Raw genomic sequence first — 20,133 nt, forward strand, 5'->3', positions numbered from 1 at the left:
AAAAATGTCGATAAAATTGCAGTTGCATCATGGCAGACAGGACTCGTAGTACGTGTCCCTTCTTTATAGTTATGCTCTGCATTGAATATCTACAATGAAATAGTGAAGATTAAATAAAATAGTTTATAAATATATTATCAAACACGTTTAGTGGGGAGATAATTGAAATAGGATAACAACAATGCAGGAATACATCATTGGGGGGTAAGTCCGTGTCTGTAAGTTACTAAGCTAAATGAATCCCAGTCACCCCAGTGCAACCACTATGACTATACGTAGTACATATAGGTAAATGGTCTTTTGAAATCTCGAATGAATGCCATTGAAGTAAGATCCAAAATATATATTACATTCAATCGATCACTTATTTTTATTAAGACATTTATGTACCCCATTAAAGAGACAATTCCCGCGTATTTCAAGGAAGTTAGAAGACGAACGAAAATTGCAGTACAATAATATTTAATTTTCTTATTCTGGGACCTGTACCTAAATATTTATTTGGTTGTGAATATTTTATTGTTCTATCACAATAAAACACGAAATTAAGCAGTAGCATAATATATTCGTTAAGAAATCTGTGTAGTGAATATAGTATGTAAGATGCACTTGTTTTCAAACACAAAGTTCTGTATTATTTCACTCGTGTAGAGAAAGTAATATGTCTAGAATATCAGCATATAAGATTTTGCAACACCAATTTAAAAAAAACATAGATCGCGAAGACATGGTTTGGGTACAAACTTTCATTTGGTTCACAAAATCATTCCACATATTTCACTTACTCCACAAGTTTTGTGTCCAGGTCCTCTTCTCGCGTCATCACATCGTCGAACACTCGGACATATAAATTCCTATGACTTTTTTCTTCATTTTTATTTCCTTTTTTATTAGCTCTCGAAAGCTTCATTGTTATTAAACAAACAGGGGAAAACAGAACGCGCGTCTCGTGTTGTCTAGGCAACCGAATGAGTGCATTGTGGGAGTGTGACGTCACCATCATCATGTCCTAGGCAGATCCCAAACATGGCCGCTGCAATGGGGACGTACATACGGGCTTGTGCCCACAAATCATCGCCTCTTTATCAGACAACGATAAGGTCAGCTTTATCATACGTTATCTGTATAGTTAGAAGTGTATTCTGTGTTGGTTAACCATAGAGCACAACCATTGTTTTTAGTTACTTTGTTAAATGAAAGTACAACTAAAGTTGACCCCTGTGACCGTGATGGGTCGTAATCAGCTGTTTGATGGCGTCGTCTGCTTGTGGATTGAAACTTTCCTATTTCCACAATATCTCTGAAAGAATTGTGCATGCAATGTGGATTGATGCTGACCGAGTACCCCATGGTATTTATACTGTCACCGCCAGTTGAAAAGACAGCGGTCATGATGAAGCAACTAATTTAGGGATTATCAAAACCGACAACCACTTGACCCGTCAGTTTGATTTTATAGGAAATGTTTTTAAATTTCATTATTTTTATTTTGCAATTTCTTTGTATGGAATTTGGAATAGCATAATAACATTGTAGTACTTCGATAGCAGAGTTTAGAACGAGTTTAAGGTGGTATAACGTTCCTGTTACACATGTAAATGAGAAACAAGATGTATTGTAACAATTGTTATTTGTAGAAGACTACAAAACTGTCATATTACTTATCAAATCAAATGTATTAGGTATCCCGCAGTATCGAGAAGTTAAGTACAGAAGGGATGCTGACGGAATAGAACTCTTGAATGTGACACTATTGTCTATTATCAATACAGAAGTGTAAATTTAATATTTATTATTTATAAGGTTGGATTGCACTAATTTGGGATACACATTAGGTTACTGTTAGGTTAAATTCATTTAGATTGTTAGTCAATACTAGATAAGGTAAGTCACAGTTAGAACATTGTGCTGTGTGGTCTCAGGAAGTTATAAAATTTAGGAGACTGATGTGGCGGTCAAGTTTTGATTGGTTTATTGGTGTCATTACTAATATAAGATATAATGATACAGGCCATGTAATTGTTAGGGCAATTTTAGAATTTGAAATTACTTTAGACCATATGTTAACACTGATGGAACATAGTGTTTTCACCATATTATAAATTTGCTAGAATAAAAGCTAATTTCTTGTTTTTCAATTATTTTGAATTGGGTAAGGATGAATACTGTCATATATTGATTTGGGTCTTTAGAATTTCATTTTTTACTGATAGTAGTGCAGTTTCAACATGATCATTGGGTTTTGGTGATGGAAAATACGCAATTAAAATAAGCCCTTGCCTAATGTACAAAAGATTGGTTTCAAGATTCCTCCACTTTGTAAATATGACATAGGGTACTCTGGTAAATCCAATAATTTTCTTTACTCTTTCAGACTAGTATTTTAATTTTACTGAATTGTTATACATAAAAATAGATATGGGCGCATCCGCTCGTGGCGCCACCATCTCACGTGTACTGTTTACAACGCAATCTTTTGCGGCCAGTTTAGATAAATATGTCTCAGTTTGAATGCTTGCATTGTTCAGTGCATGCACAGGGTATTCAAATTATCTTGTTGTGCAAGTGTATGCCCAATTCTTGAAATACAAACAAATTTTCACCGATTTAAATTGAAGTTTGGTTATCAACCTCAGCAAAATAGTTTTCCGAGTAAAAATATTAAGGTATGGCATCAATAACCAATATTGTAAATTAAAGAACCATGTTTTTTAACCTATTTTCTCCCGGAAATGAGAAGCTTAAGATCGTTGGTTAATCGACATTTGAGCTTCATTGCAATACATGTAGGCATATAGTCACGCGCGAAACCATGCGCGGCGCCGCTATCGCCATCTTTTGCGCCCCGTTGGATTTTGATTTTTGTTTGGCTTAGTTTGAATGCTTGGAGTGTTCAGCACATTCGCAGGGTATTAAAATTGTCTTGCTAAACAAGTGTATGCCCAGTTCTTCAAAACTTTACTAGTTCTTACCGATTTCAACACAATTTTTTATATTAGCCTTGGCAAATTAATTTTCCAAGTAAAAATCTAAAGGCAAGAAACTAAATTGTATAATATTTAATGTAATAATGTTGTTTATTAGCCGCTATTCTACTGGATATGAGTAACTTTGAAATTGTTGGTAGTAGCACAGCTGTGCAATCTAAGAATCTTAAAGCTTAGATACCTGCTCAACATATTGTTGCCATGGCAGCGTGATAGGTGTTGGTAAGAATGGTGTAAGAGGAAGGTCCTGCAATGTTATTGACATGCTCAGGTGATTTGTTGACCCATAAGACCTTCACATGCCAAGTTGCATGTCAGTTGGGCCAGCGGTTTGGATTTTATTGATTATTTCTGAATTGGCAACATGATATATGTTAGTAAGAACAGTATAATAGGAAGGTCCTGCATTGTTTTTGATATGCTCAGGTGATTTTTTGACCCATAAAACCTTCACATGCCAAGTTGCATGTCAGTTGTGCCAGGGGTTTGGATTTTATGAATTATTTCTAAATTGACAACAGTTGCTATGGCAACATGATAGATGTTAATAAGAACAGTACAAAAGGAAGGTCCTGCATTGTTTTTGACATGCTCAGATTTGTTGACCAATTAAAACCTTCACATGTCAAGTTGCATGTCAGTTGGGCTAGCGGTTTGGATTTTATTGATTATTTCTAAATTGACAACAGTTGCTATGGGAACGTGATAGGTGTTAGTAACAATGGTATAAGAGAAAGGTCCTGCAATGTTAATGACATGCTCAGGTGATTTGTTGACCAATAAAACCATCACATGCGAAGTTGCATGTCAGTTGGGCCAGCGGTTTGGATTTTATTATTTCAAAATTGAATGCTCAGGAGATTTGTCGACCCATAAAACCTTCACATGTCAAGTTGCATGTCAGTTGTGCCAGGGGTTTGGATTTTATTAATTATTTCTAAATTGACAACAGTTTCCATGGAAACATGATAGGTGTTAGCAAGAATGGTATAAGAAGAAGGTCCTGCAATGTTAATGACATGCTCAGGTGATTTGTTGACCCGTAAAACCTTCACATGCCAAGTTGCATGTCAGTTGGGCCAGTGGTTTGGATTTTATTATTTCTAAATTGACAACAGTTGCCATGGCAGCATGATAGATGTTAGTAAGAATGGTATAAGAAGAAGGTCCTGCAATGCTAATGACATGCTCAGGTGATTTGTTGACCCATAAAACCTTCACATGTCAAGTGGCATGTCAATTGGGCCAGTGGTTTGGATTTTATTGATGATAATCTGAAAATTGACAACTTAATAGTTGCCATGAAAAGGCAAATATGGTATGATGGAGATGTCACATATTGTTTTTAACATGCTCATGTGATTTGTTGATCCATAAAACCCAAGTATTTCAAATTTCAATAAAATTGGACCAGTGGTTTGGAGTTTGTGTATTTCTTTACCAAAATCTTTACAAATTACCACCTTTAATTCTAACATTTTGTTATGGTTAAAGTCTAGCCAAAAATGCAGAATTAAAAAAAAATGTATCCCTTATTTTTCAAGTATTTAAAAAATTTAAAAAGCATTTTGTTTCTAATAAAATTGCCTTTTATATGCTACAATGATTTAAGGATTAAAAAAAGTTGAAAATTTTGTGCCCGTACCTAAAATAAACAAGGCTCTATGATATTGTTGATATATTTACTCAATACAATATAGTGCTTGCACATGTCATCACAACTGTAAGCCTCCATTTCAGAGGTATTGGAGAGTAAACAAAGAAAATAAATAGAATTTAATCTAAAGCTAACAAGTAAGTCATTGACTGTAAGAAGTGACATGCTTTATTCCAATTTGTCATGCACTTTTATGAAGCCAGTCATACCTATTAATACTGTGACTAAAAAAAAATGTATGTTTTAATTTGGTTCTCACCAAACTGACACATGCAGAATTGTAAGTGAAATATACATATTGACAAACATAAAAGTAGCCTTTACACTGACTGACGGGGTTCCATATCGACTTGGACGTTGGATACCATGGAGCTCCATTCCTGCCTGCACATGGCTCTTCTTAACAAGACGGTACTTGTTATTTCTTCTACAGATGTCCTTAATCCATCTACATATTTTCTGTGTGGTCTTCCTCTTTCCCTCTTTCCTTCTATTTTTCCTGTTAGACATGTTTTTTTTTTTTTTTTTTGTGGTTCACCTTGGTCTTTGGATCACATGTTGGACTCGTGATCGACAGCTATTTCCCTCCTGGAAGAGAGCTCAGAGCTTGTATGACCAATCTATGGGTAATGCTATGACCTTACATGCACACGAACACATACCCCCAACTCTCTGCCCACAAGAGTTGGAGTAACGACTCGAAGCGCAGCGATACTGAAATAATTTCAGCCCTGGGCAGGATTTGAACCAGGTACTGCCGTACTGACAGTCTGGGACTCTACCAACCGTGCCACAGAGTTGTATGTTGTAATTGTTGTTTTCTTATCACATGTCCTACAAAGTGTAACTGTCTTTTCCTGATAGTTGTTAATATTTCCCTCTGTGTTCCTATTTGCTGTAGTATTTCTTCATTTGTTTTAAATTCTGTCCATGAAATTTTCAGCATCATTCTCCAAATCCATATTTCTACTGCTTTTATCCTGTCCTGCATTTGTTTACTAATTGTCTTAAGTTTCACATCCATATAATAATACTGACCAAATGTAACATTTTACAAGTCTTTTTCTTGTTCTCATGTTAATTTTGTTGTTAGTAATTAAGTGTTTAATTTTGTTGAAATTATATTTGTTATGGTTATCCTTCTCATTATCTCTTCGTCGCTTTTCCCATCCCAAGTTAACATGCTTCCTAGACAATTGAAATGGTCCACCTGTGTCAATATACTTCTTTCTGCTTGAATTCTTACCCTTGGACATTCTTCTTGTTTTTTGTCATTACAGTGAATTCTCCTTATACAGTAATTCTTTATTTGGTAAATTCACATTATGTCTGGACCCTCATCATTTGGTAATTACTACCCTCGATTCTATTTACAGTAAGAAAAATTCACATATATGGTATCCACTTGTGTTTTGGAGGTAAAATTAGATATTTTGAAGAGGAAAAAGCAGAGAGAAGGTACGTCTGCTATAAGTTGAAACTTGGGTTCGGTATACGGTAATTTCAATTTGCGGTAAGATTTTCAGGAACGCATATGTACCATATAACGAGGACTTACTGTACTATCACTTCTGTTTTCTTTTTATTCACTTTTAGACCTCTGTTTCTATTTGCTTCTACTAGTGCTATAACTAATTCCTGTAGCATAGCTTTTGATTCTTCGAGTAACACAGTATCGTCTGCGTATCTAATGTTATTGAGATTTCTTCCTCCTATTGTTACTCCTTTTAGATGGTGAAGATCTCTCATGATTACCTCACTGTATAAATTAAACAGGTCTGGCAACATTATGCCTCTTTCAATCTTTTTCCAGTCAGACAGTTCTTCTCCTATTTTCACTGCTGCTTCTTGCTTCCAATAGAGATTTGCGATTAACCTTAAATCCTTCCCATCCACCCCTATTTTCTTCAATATCTATAAATTCATTGTGCCTTACTTTGTCAAATGCCTTTTCGTAGTCCACGAAACAGGCATATAGATCTTTTTGCACCTTTAACATATTTTCAGCTAGTATTCTTACAACAAAAATTGTATTCCATATTCCCTTATCTGATACAAACCCATAATGTTCATCAGCTGTTTCTGGCCTTATTTTGTTCCTTATTCTGTTAGTAATGACTCTTAAAATTATTTTTGTTAAGTGGAGTACGAAAAGAAGCTGAAGGAGGAGTGGGAGGGAGTAAAGGATGGAGCAGAGATGGGTGTGGAGGAGGAATGGGGATGGTTCAAGGAGGGAGTCTTAAAGTGTGCAAGGATGGTGTGTGGAACAAGAAGGACAGGGGGAAATAGAAGAAAGGGTAGTGAATGGTGGGATGAGGAAACAAAGAAGGTTGTAGAAGAGAAGAAGCGAGCATTCACAGATTGGTTACAAAAGAGGACGGGGGAGTCATATGAGACGTACAAAGAAAAGAAAAGAGAAGTAAAGCAAAAGGTAAAGGAGGCAAAGAGGAGAGCAGATGTGAGATGGGGTAGGAGTATGACAGAAAATTTTGAAAGTAATAAAAAGATGTTTTGGAAAGAAATTAAGAGAGGAAGAGGAGGCGAATCAAGTAGGGAAGAAAAGGTAAAAGGTACAGATGGAGAGATGATAATGGAAGAGATGGCAGTAAGGGGAAGATGGGCAGAATATTTTAGGGAGTTGCTAAATGTGAAGGAGGATAGGGAAGGAAAGATAGCTGCAGTGGGAAATGCGAAGAAAATGAGAGTGATGAATGAGGAGAATGGAGGAGAAATAGGGAAGGATGAGGTGAAGGCAGTTGTAAAGATGTTGAAAGCAGGTAAGGCACCTGGTCTGGATGGATGCCATGCAGAATGTCTGAAAAAGGGAGGTTCAGTGATGGTGGACTGGTTGGTGAGGTTATTTAATGTTTGCTGGAGAGAGGGTAGAGTACCGGAGGACTGGAGAAGTGCCTGTATAGTTCCTCTTTACAAGGGAAAAGGGGACAAGTGTGAATGTAGTAGTTTCAGAGGGATTAGCCTGTTAAGTGTAGTAGGGAAGGCTTATGGGAGGATCTTAATTGAGAGGATTAGGAGAGGAACAGAAGGAGTAATTGGTGAGGAACAGTGTGGATTTAGGACAGGTAGAGGTTGTGTAGATCAGATCTTTGTGGTAAGACAGATATGTGAGAAAGCTATAGGAAAGGGGAAGGATGTTTTTTGGGCTTTTATGGATCTGGAAAAGGCTTATGATAGGGTAGACAGAAAGGCACTGTGGGAGGTTATGCAGATTTATGGGATAGGAGGAAAGCTTTTGGGAGCTGTCAAGAGTTTCTATGAGAGTAGTAGAGCTTGTGTCAGGATTAGAAATGGAGAGAGTGAGTGGTTTGAAGTAAAGGTGGGACTTCGTCAAGGATGCGTTATGTCGCCCTGGCTGTTCAACTTATACATGGATGGGGTGGTGCGAGAGGTGAATGCTAGGGTAGTGGGTCAGGGATTGGAGATGGTTAGAGAAAATGGAGAAAAGTGGGAGGTGAGCCAGCTGTTGTTTGCGGACGACACTGCGCTTGTGGCAGGGTTAGAGGAGGGATTGAGGAAGCTGGTGGCAGAGTTTGGGAGAGTATGTGATAGAAGAAAGCTAAAGATAAATGTGGGTAAAAGTAAGGTGATGAGATGTACAAGGGGTGAAAGTGGCAGTAGACTGGAAGTGAACATTAAGGGAGAGCGACTGGAGGAAGTGGATAGTTTTAGATACTTGGGTGCAAGTGTAGCAGGAAAAGGTGGAGGTAGAATGTAGATTGAGAGAAGCGAGTAAATGCCTTGGTGGATTAAAGAGTGTAATGAGGAATAGACATTTGGGAATGGATGCGAAGAGGAGACTGTATGAAGGAGTGATTGTGCCAACAGCACTGTATGGGGCAGAAACGTGGAACATAAGAGAAGAAGAGAGAAGGAGTTTGAATGTGTTTGAGATGAGGTGTCTGAGAAGTATGGTGGGGGTTACTAGGCTGGATAGAGTGAGAAATGAGGAGGTGAGGAGGAGAACAGGGGTGAAAAAGGATTTGGGAGATAGGGTTGATGAAAGAATATTAGGATGGTTTGGACACATGGAAAGAATGAGTGAAGAAAGACTAGTAAAAGAGGTATGGAAGGCAGATGTGGAGGGAGTGAACATGAGGGGACGTCCTAGGATGAGGTGGATGGATGGGGTGAAGGGGGCTTTGGGGAAGAGGGGAATGTCTGTTGAGGAAGGAATGGAGAGGACGGAAGACAGAGGTGAGTGGAGAATGGTTGTATATGGATGATGTTGTGATTGCATGAGGAGGAATGGGCGGGGGGGTGGGGGTGAGGTAGTATGTGTGAGCAAATTTTGACGCAGCCCAAAGGGATTTCTCCCCGTCCTCTCCTTATATGCAAGGGGGGACGGAGAGGGGGGGTCGCCGATTAAATGAAGCGGCCTTGCTGTGGATGTGCTGTGTCTTGCGACACTGCTTCTGACCCAGGGCGGTGGGCAGGGTGCAGGGATGACCCGTCATCCAGGAGGTGCTCAGATGAGAGGAAGGGTGGGAGGGGTGTGGAGTGTATTTAGGGATGAAATGGGTGGGAGTGTTTTTATGCCTTTCCCTTTTTGGCTACCTCCCTTGTAAGGGGGAAAAAGCCTTGGTATATGTATGTATGGTTCATGTTACTAATTGTTCTATGTTTGCTACATTCTAAAGTCCTATGAATTTTTGTTAAAGCTATGAAAACTGACTGGCACATTTACTCTGTTAATTCCCCAGTTCCATAGACTTTATTGAGTATTTCTGTTGTAATTTTAATTCCAAAGCCTCAAACATTTCTGTTGCCATTCCACCTTCTCCTATTGCTTTTCCTTTTGTCATTTTTGATAGTGCTGCTTTTATTTCATCTTCCATTATGTCTGGACCCTCATCATTGTAAGGGTCCTCTAGTTCTTCCCTTACATATGCAAAAAGTTCCCCGATGTATTCTTTCCATCTATCCCTCACTTCTTTTTCTTCCATTGCTACTGTCCTGTCTTTCTTGAAAATTGCTATATTTTGTTTGTGTTTCCTTGTTTTTATTACTTATTTTACTCTCTGGTGCATCTTTTGTTGGTCTGTTTTTTCTAGGTGTTCAATTTCTGTGCATCTTTCATTCATCCATTTTTCTTTTTCTCTTATACATTCCCTATGTACTTTTCTGTTAAGCTCTTTGTATTTCTCTTCATCTTTGTATGTTCTTCTCTCTTCCATTAATTCATGAATCTCATCTGTCATCCATGGTTTCTTATTTTTTCTTTCTTTTGTTGGTATGATTTCTGACCCCTCTTCCATGGCCTTCTATAGTGTCATCCATTGCTACAGAGCTGATCCTAGCTCTGTTTCGTGTGCTGCATCTTCTAGTATTGCATACCTGTTTTTTACTTCAAAACTGAATTGTTCTCTGATTTCTGTGTTAATAGTTTCAACTGTTTACTTATACTATGAATTCTCTTTGGTGGTTTCTTTACTTTTATGTTAACTGTTGCTACTACTGGAATATGATCCGAGTTTCCTGTGTTACTGCTTTTCTGAATCTTCTATTTACTGTTATGTAATCTATTTGGCATATATGTCCCCTGGGCTTTTCCATGTACATAATTTGCATGGGTGGTGTTAGAACCATGTGTTCATGATTTGTCCTTTTTCTGTGCACTATTCAACCCATCTGGTGCCTCTCTCATTTCTGTTTCCAATGCCGTACCGTCCTACAATATCCTCAAATCTACCTTCCCCTACTTTAGCATTTAAATCCCCCATAATGAATGTAACTTATTTGCATTGATCCTTTGCATTTTGTTATTTCTTCACTCTCATTTTGTATCAGGTTAGTATTAAATGTCTTTCCTCTAAGTTTAGCTATTATTACTCTGTCAGAAATGGGCCAATATCCCATGATACATTTGGCTACCGTTTCTGTCATATACCCACACCTCTATATGCTGTGTCTCCTCCGGAGTATATTAACTGGCTACCATCCCTCGTCTCCATACATCCCATCCCAGGCCATCTCACATCTCCCAATCCTATGATGTCTATTTTCATTCTGTTCATTTCTCTTTCTATGTTTGCTAGTTTGTCCATCTGGTACAAGGTTCTGATGTTCCATGTAACAATCTTTATTTTATTTCTAATTCTTTTTGTGTCATTTGTTTTATGGGCAGTCACTTGCTGATGGGCAAGGGGCACCTGCTCCTCATAGTCATCTCAACCGGGCGAGGTAACTATTCTATTATTATTGGAATACAGTCGTACCTCGGTACTCGACCAAATCGGTGCTCGACCAAAAAATTCGAGTAGAAAATGCATCGGACCTCGAACAGATTTTCGGTACTCGACTAGCTCGAACAGCGGGTAAGCGTCAGTTCGACTCAGACCGCCAGCGGAGTAAGACATACGCAGTTTGTTCGAGTATTTCTTCCCAGATTTAAACTTTTTCGTGTTGCTCTAGCCCTTAATAATGGGTCCAAAGAAAGACAGTGATAAGGGGAAAATTGGTTTCGGTGTTCGAACAAATCGGTGCTCGACCACCACCTCAGAACGGATTATGGTCGAGTACCGAGGTACGACTGTAGTTCCCATTTAGGCTGTTCCTTCTTTGTCTTGTTTGCTCCATGGTTTCTTGGAAGGTTACGTGGTAAGGTTTCCAGCGCTTTTCCACATCATAGTTATTGGCTATGAACCTAGCCTTTGCATGAAAAAGGCATTCCCTACAAGGCAGCAGGGGGTTTGGATTCAGAGTTGTCCTTCTCTTAGCCTTTGTCTGAAGAGGCATACCCTACAAGGCAGCAGGGTGTTTGTGTTCAGAGTTGTCCTTCTCCTAGCCTTAACTCCTAGCCCTCTCTAAGTTAAGGCTAGCCTTTACACTAAATGGGTGAAATAATGAGAAATCCAAAGAATGCCTGATCTGCATCAGATTAGAATTTACATTTGTGGTGAGGTCTCTGCATAAAGTGAAGGATATCAGCAAAACAATGAGCAGTGACAAAATTTATTCCCTGCTTTGTCAATTAGAAATTACTAAAAGAAAATAGAGAATGAAATTACTTAATTTTAGTGTTCATGTCATCAAAAGGAATACAGTAGATGAAATTAATTCACCAAACCTTTTGGTTTAGGACAGAAATCTTAAGGTCATGTGGACTAACCATAAAATTACAGGATATCAAGAAACACTTTTTCTGTATAGATACATGAACGCCTGAAGTAGCTTAGAAGCTGATGTAGCCCAAGATCCATTAGTGAATCCAAAATCAAGATTGATAGTTGGAGACCTTATTATTGTCAACAGCTCTTCTATCCTTCTAATACAATTAAGTAATTGGCTTAATCAATATCCATACTCTTTTAAAGAACCAGGCCTCTTTTTTTTCTTGACACATGATTGCCCCAGGTGCTTAACATGACATATTGGCATCCCCAAACATTATGCTACCATAGATACCCGCACTCTGTAGGAGAGAAGCCAAACACAGAGTATGAGATCCAATGTATTTAATGTTTTGCCCAGCAGGGCTTCTTCAGAAATAACATAGTGGACAAACATCTGACTCCTTATATAACCCAAGCTTGTGGGGAGAAATGAACATGAAACTGGTTTACAAAGGATTACAAAGGCGGAGCATGCTGACAGGAGACACCCCCGGTCCATATCTAGGTTGGATGCAAAAAAAAAATTATAATAATAAATAAAAACTATAATAATGTAAATAACAAATAAAATACATAAATAAATGCATAGGTATAGTTAAATAATAAACAAACAGGTAAATAGTAAATAATAATAAATTGACATATAACTAATGATTAATGAAAATCAAACAGACAAATGATAAGACAAAAACAAATAATATAAAATGAATTATAATCATTACAGCATCTGGCTTAGGTGTTTATCTAAATGATTCTTAAAGCTTCGAACTGAACTACATTGCACTACCTGTGCAGGAAATTTATTCCATTCATTAACTACACGGTTGGCAAAGTTGTTTCTACCTACTTCCAAATTGAATCTATTTCCAGACAGTTTGAGACCATTGTTTCTTGTCTGATTCTCATTCAGTGTGAAAATGTTGTCATTTTTTATTTATTGTAAAAAATCCATTGTGTTTACACCAGTCTCATGTTCGTTTCTCCCCGCAAGCTCGGGTTATATAAGAAGTCAGATGTTTGTCCACTATGTTATTTCTGAAGAAGCCCTGCTGGGCAAAATGTTAAATATATTGGATCTCATACTCTGCGTTTGGCTTCTCTCCTACAGTGCTGTTGCAGTTGTTACTGCTTTTACTTGTACCCACACCCTATTAGCTGACCCAACATAAACTTCTAAGCATTGGCATAATATTCTCCATAATGATAGAAATACTGGAGTTGTCATTGAGAAATACAATACAGTCTACTGAGGGAGACCTCCCAACACACAAGAGAATGCAAAATAAAAAGACTTAAAACTTTGAAGGTTCATCTGGTTTGGTGAGAATGTATCAACATTTACATACATACATATACCAAAGGCTTTTTTCCCCCATATAAGGGAGGTAGCCAAAAAACAAAGGCATAAAAACCACTCCCACCCAGTCCATAGCAACATTTATCAGTAAAATTCCAGAATCATGCAAACACTGATATCTAACATGAAACTTGCATTGTCCAATTGTTCCTAATCTAATGTAAACATTCTATAGAAAAAATGTATCTTTGAAATGCAAAAAAGAAAGGTGAAAATTTGTTTGTGTGATACTGGAATAGAACCATTTTACTAGCCCAAAGTTTGCAGAACCTAACCAAATTTATACACATCAGTAATGTGATGTACAAACTACTATAAATTGTGAATATAGAATACTTCAGAAAGTTATTGGTAGTTCAAACTAAAATAATATATATACAACTACCTGTACATTATTGGAATTCTTTGCCAGACACATATAAAGCACTAATACATTCAGTAACCCAGCTTATAGTTCCATTAATCACCAAAATTAGGAAAATTCACTCTCCAGGTGAATTATAAAAAAGTGTATCACTAATCTACACCTACTTGAATAAAAAGTTTTTTTGTTCTTGTACACCGTAATGGTATTCCAGGTCTTGTTAGTCACAGGATTTTATGAATAAAGAAGGACATCTCCAGTGTAATGTTTACAAGTTTTCATGGCTAAAATGCAAATTATGATTCCACATTATGTAACAAAACTTATAAACAGCTCTATCACACATATAGGTATTATACCAACACAATCACCTACAGGCTTCTCCAATGATTTATTTATTTTTTACTCTGGCATCATTTACCACACAAAGAAAAGGTGACATGAAAGACCCACAACACAACATGTACATTCTATATTGTTTATGAAAAAGGATTGTGGTACTCCCCAAGGCAGGTGTAGCTCCTCTTGGGGATCGGTGCCACCTGCATAGAGCTGATGGCCAGGGGTGGTTGCTGCTATTTGGCCCCCAACTCCAAGAGTTGGGGGGTGGTCCCACGACGTAGACGCTGCAGCTCCAGGATGTAACACTTCACCCCATACCATACAACACATAATGGAAGACTGCATTATACACAATCATGCATGCTGTGGCCTTCCTTGGGGAGACGGGACTGCTCGGACAGACAGTCTAGGGAACGACAACAACAACAACATTGTTTTTGATCATCTGTCAAATTTGAGTACCACCAACAAGGTGGTGCATCCAGGACTTCCAGGTTTCTGTGATATCAATGCAAACGCTACAAGTGAATATCTAACGATGAACAGTGGGTAGCATGCAGTCATTTCAGTCCATAACTAGGTCAGATGCTAAAAAAAAAAAAAATTAAATATAGTAATTAGGTAATGATTAATAAACAGATTAGTAATAAGTTATGTAGTGCCACCTCTGACACCCAAAATATGTATTGCCAGAATGACTACTACGATTATATCAATGAATGGGTGGGCAAGATGTATAGTATGCCTTCATAAAATTGTGTTCAATCAAGAGCACCATGTATGATGATGACAATTAGTCAAATATATATAATGTGATTGGAAAATCCTACGTTAAGTTGGATTAGTAATTGCTGCCACCATCCCAACTACTATGTACGTGACTATGTGAAGTTCGTGATTAAACATACAATTTCAGTCCATTCCCCCCATTTCAGGCTGTTTAAGTATCACTTATATTTGCGAAATCCAGGTTAGGTCCATCAAAGAAAATTTCAAATTTGCAGCCAGTTGATTCACTGATGTATGAAATTATTATATTGTGATTCAATGTAAAATAAAAATATAATACTTATCCACTCTCATAGTGAACACAGTTGATTTAAACTGTTAGAAATGAATCAAAACCCTTATCCTGGATTATTATTTATGAACATATTATGGACTAAAGAGGTAGTGTATAGGGGTTTATAGATTCAATGCCCCAGTGGCATGAACAGAATGTGTGGGGTTTATATAACTGTCCGTCCACCTTCTTCAATATAACTTTACACCTAATCTAACCTAACCAGATGTGTGGCTTTGGTCTGTAGGGGTGCCCCATATAGTCTTTAAAATATCACTGCATGCTACTGATCAAATTATATTGTACAATTGCATGTAGCCAATACCACACTTTTTTTTCACTGTAAAATTCCCAGATCATATTTTTATTTTCAGATGTTTGTCCATTTCCTCAAGTGCCCAACAGAAAGATGGATGGCTAAACAAGCTTTTGGTGCGAAAGATAGAACCAACCAAGGAATCTCACTCAAGAATGTTATCAGATAAAGAAGTAATTTTTGAACTTCAAACTCACAACTTGAAGCCGGGTACTGCAGATGCATACCTCAAGAACTAGTAAGTATAAGTGCCAAAGAACATATTGTTTCACTCGTTTACCTGTGATCATGTAATGTTCTCAGAGAAAGATATACTGTACATCATACTATTAAAAAGTATTTTTGGGGGATGGTATACAATAAAGCTAAGTGTCTGACCGATACACAACTAACCTTAATAACCTGATGCCTGCTTAAGGAATTTGTAGTTATGTTGTAATGTTCATACAGGTGGGGATGTTACCTTCCAGTAATTGTTTGCAATTTTCTCTTGTTTCAAGCTTATGAAAAATGAAAGAAAATTCATTATTTATATATATATACCAAGGGGCCTCTTCCTCCTTATAATGACACGATGGAAGGTGGGGTAGGTGTTTGAAGGAGAATTTTGAAAAAAAAAAAAAAGATATTCAGGAAGGAAATGCAAAGAATGAAGGGTAACAAATTTGGTTAGAAAGAAGGTAAATGATGCAGATGGACAGATACTAATGTACATAAGGGTAGTAAAGGAAAGATAAATAGAATATTTTTGGGAGTTGTTGAATGTAAAGGAGGATAAGGAGGCTTTGATTATGGCAGTGGGAGATGTCAGGAAAATTACTGTGATAGGAGAAGAATGATATAGGAAAAGAGGGAATACAGAGAACACTGTAAAAGTTGAAAGCTGGTAAAGCACCTGTGTTAGATGATGAAGGTTGTTAAGGTGGAGTGGTTGGTTAGATTGTTTAATGTGTACCTTTGGAATGGAAGTGTACCAGTGGTCTGGAAGAGTGCAGGTATATTTTCACTATACAAGGAAATATGGGACAAGTATGAGTGTAACATTTTTAGAGGGATCACTCTGTGTAGCTGGAAATGTGTATGGGAGGTTATTAGTTTAGTGGGGGGCTATTGGAGAGGAACAGAAGGAGTAATTGGGAAAGAACATTGTGGGTTTAGGTAAGGAAGAGAGCACATAGATCAAGTGTTTGTTGTAAGACATATGCAAGAAGTTTTGGGGAAAAGGTAAGGGTGTCTTGAGCTACATGGATTTGGAGGTGTATGACAGGGTTGACAGAGGAATTATGCAAGCTGTTATGGATGTATGGGATATGCGGAAATCTGTTTAGGATGGTCAGAGTTTTTTGTGCAAGTAGTAGAGCATGTGTGAGGGAGAGGAATAGAAAAAGTTAATAGTTTGAGGTGAAGTTGGGCGCCATGTCAAGGTTGCATAATGTCACCATGGTTATACAGTATGAGGGTGATAAATGTGAGGATGCTAGGCAGTGGATTAAAGTTTGTGAGTAAGAGTTGAGGGAAGTGGGAGGTGAGCCAGTTGTTTGCAAGTGACACTGCTTGTGGCTGAATTGGATAGGCTAAAAAGGTTGATGGTTTAATTTGGGAGGTTGTGTGAGAGGGGAAACCTGAAAATTAATGTGGACAGAAGTAAGGTGTTCAGATGGACAGTAGTGGTATCTTGTAGGGATTTTTAAAAGTGAGAAGCTGGACGAAGCGGAGAGTTTTATGTATTTGGGGTCACATAAAGCAGGTAAGAGAAGAATGAAGATGGAGGTGAATTATAGAATAAGGGAAGCAAGTAATTGGGGGAACAATTTTTTTTATAAGAAATAGGTAGCTGGGGATGAACATAGAGAATATACTATGCCAGGAAGGGATTGTGTTAGCAGGGTTGGGTCCAAGTACAGGCAACTGTACTAAGTCCAAGTACCCAGATATTTTTCAAGTACAAGTACAGTATGGGGCAGAAACATGGAACATGAGAGAGGAAGAGAGAAGGAGTTTGAATGTGTTTGAGATGAAATGTCTGAGAAGTATGATAGGCTAGATAGAGTGAGAAATGAGGAGGTGAGGAAGAGAATGGGTGGAAAGGGAGCTGGGAGATAGGATGGATGAAAGAGTATTAGGATGGTTTGGACACATGGAAAGAATGAGTGAAGAAAGATTAGTAGAAGAAATGTGGAAGGCGGAGGTGGAAGGAGTGAATATGAGGGGGCGTCCTAGGATGAGATGGATGGATGGGGTGAAAGGGGCTTTACAAAAGAGAGGAATGTCTGTAGAGGAAGGACGGGAGAGGACATAAGATAGGGGTGAATGGAGAAGGGTTGTGTATAGATGAGGCTGTGATGCATGAGGGGGAGTGGGTGGGGGATGGGGGGTGAGGAAGTATGTATGAGAAAAAATTTGACGCAGCCCAAAGGGATTTCTCCCCGTCTTCTCCTTTCCTGCATGAGGGGATGGAGAGGGGGGTCGCCGAATTTATGAAGCGGCCTTGCTGTGGATGTGCTGTGTCTTGCGACACTGCTTCTGACCCAGGGCAGTGGACAGGATGCAGGGATGACCCGTCATCCAGGAGGTGCCAAGATAGGAGGGAGGGAGGAGGGTGGAGGGGAGCGGAATATATAGGAAATGAAATGGGTGGGAGGGATTTCTATGCTTTTTTCTTTTTGGCTCAACCCCCCCCCCCCCCCGTGTAAGGGGGAAAAATCCTTTGGTATATGTATGTACAAGTACAGTAATTTTGCAATGTACTTTAGTCCAAGTACATGCTGTGCAAGTATTTTTTGCTAAAAAAAATTCATGTCACAGATTTGCAAAGAACAAAAGTTAGTAGTTTTCGTATATATGCATTGATGAGTACACTGTTAAAAAGTGGGATTCAAAGTAGAAGAGTTGTTGGAAATTTTACCTTTATTTTAGCACATCAATATTTTAATAACAGAATTACAAAACAGGAAGATATATTTTATGAATAACTCGAATAAGTACTATAATATTCCCTTTGCTGCAAATGCAAAATATTATCCATATATTTCTCATATCAGTGATAAAACTGAATTTGATGCAGAAGTAAGTATCAAGGTATTAGAGCTTGTCCTTTATTCTATATTAATAATATACCCAGTAGTTTCTTAACTGAAAATAACAGATAAGTGCATTTACCCAATACAGTAGTATCATCACAAAGTTCACTAGAATGTATATCTTTTGATTAGATACAATGTACTTGAATGTACTTGGTATTTTTCAAGTACTCTGGATCTAACTACAAGTACCGTTGAATTTTTAAACTCCAAGTACAGGTACATGAAAATCTGTAAGTCCAAGTACCTAGTACAAGTATATGTACTTGTACCCAACCCTGTGTGCTAGAGGCTTGGAATTTAAAAGAGGCAGAAAATTATTGTTATAGTATCATGACTTGCTATTCCCATATATTTTTGTAATATATATATTTCTTCTTATTTTATAGTGAAGAATATGCAAAGGGTATAGCTGATCGTCAAATGAACCTTGAGCTCGCAGGTTCATGGACAGTAGGTGTTGGAGACCAAGACCAGTGTCTCCATCTCTGGAAATATGATGGAGGTTATGCATCTATTGACAGAGCACGCAAAATTTTTGCAGATGATCCAGTAAGTTTTAGTATTTTCCATAGACATGATAATCATAAATGGTGTTTGTCAATACCCATTCAATGTCTCCTTGTAGCTACATTTCAAATCTCATTCATTGTCCCCTTGTAGCTATATTTCAAACCAGACCAGAAATAGTGTTGCAGAATTCAGTTTTTCACATAATGAGAAAAATTATATATAATGTAAAAATATGGAATAAAGTCAAAGTGAGGATCATTGAAAAAATGCCAGTTTTATAAAATACATTCCCTTTCTCAGCAATTTTTGTACATCATCTTGTGTGCATGATTCATTATGGTTCATTGCTTTTCATTAAAAGCTGGGGGTTGTTCACATGATAGTGGGACAAGCTGTACTAAACTTAACTGATCAATCTTTATTGTAAAAATAGGTGAAGGACACTCCCACCAAAATAGACAAGTTTTCATGCACATAGGAATAATGGTTATCTAATATTTAAAGTAGTTAATATGCTCCCCTTCATGGGATACATACATATACCAAAGGCTTTTTCCCCCTTATAAGGGAGGTAGCCAAAAATGAAGGCATAAAAACCAGTCCCACCCATTCCATCCCTATCATACTCTACTCCCCAGTCCCCTCCACCCTGTTCCCTCCCTCTTATCTTTGTTGGTACAACAAAAGATGCAGGGAGTTAAAAGACAAAAGGGACAAAGCTTGGATAAAATGGAAAAAAGACAAAAGACCTGAAAAATGGAAAATATATACTACATACACACAAATACCAAGGCTTTTTCCCCCTTACAAGGGAGGTAGCCAAAAAGGAAAAGGCATAAAATCATTCCCACCCATTCCATCCCTAAATACACTCCACATCCCTCCACCCTCCCTCTTTTCTTAGCACCTCCTGGATGACGGGTCATCCCTGCACCTTGTCCACTGCCCTGGGTCAGAAGCAGTGTCGCAAGACACAGCACATCCACAGCAAGGCCGCTTCATTAAATTGGCGACCCCCCCCCCTCTCCGTCCCCCCATTGCATAAAAGGAGAAAACGGGGAGAAATCCCTTTGGGCTGCGTCAAATTTTGCTCACACATACTACCTCACCCCCCATCCCCCCACCCATTCCACCTCATGCATCACAACATCATCCATATACAACCATTCTCCATTCACCCCTGTCTTCTGTCCTCTCCCGTCCTTCCTCAACAGACATTCCCCTCTTCCCTAAAGCCCCCTTCACCCCATCCATCCACCTCATCCTAGGACGTCCCTTCATGTTCACTCCCTCCACATCTGCCTTCCATACCTCTTTTACTAGT

The 20,133-nt window shown here is 38.1% G+C and overlaps 1 protein-coding gene across 6 annotated transcripts in view; it reads left to right on the top strand.

Annotated features, from left to right (window-relative positions):
• The first annotated feature begins 945 nt into the window (after positions 1 to 945).
• Positions 946 to 20,133, top strand: part of Nipsnap (protein nipsnap) — a 175,109-nt gene continuing 155,921 nt past the window's right edge. For 5 of the 6 annotated variants that reach the window (XM_076183542.1, XM_076183537.1, XM_076183541.1 and 2 more), the window contains exons 1-3: positions 946 to 1,100; positions 15,275 to 15,454; positions 18,686 to 18,848. In XM_076183542.1, coding sequence (XP_076039657.1) covers positions 1,027 to 1,100; positions 15,275 to 15,454; positions 18,686 to 18,848 — 417 coding nt within the window. In that variant the 5' untranslated portion in view covers positions 946 to 1,026. The remainder of the gene's footprint in view (positions 1,101 to 15,274; positions 15,455 to 18,685; positions 18,849 to 20,133) is intronic. The other variant, XM_076183539.1, reaches the window with a different exon arrangement.

Source organism: Oratosquilla oratoria, chromosome 4, assembly GCF_046742065.1.
Source record: "Oratosquilla oratoria isolate Oo_2021 chromosome 4, ASM4674206v1, whole genome shotgun sequence".
NCBI lineage: Eukaryota > Metazoa > Arthropoda > Malacostraca > Stomatopoda > Squillidae > Oratosquilla > Oratosquilla oratoria.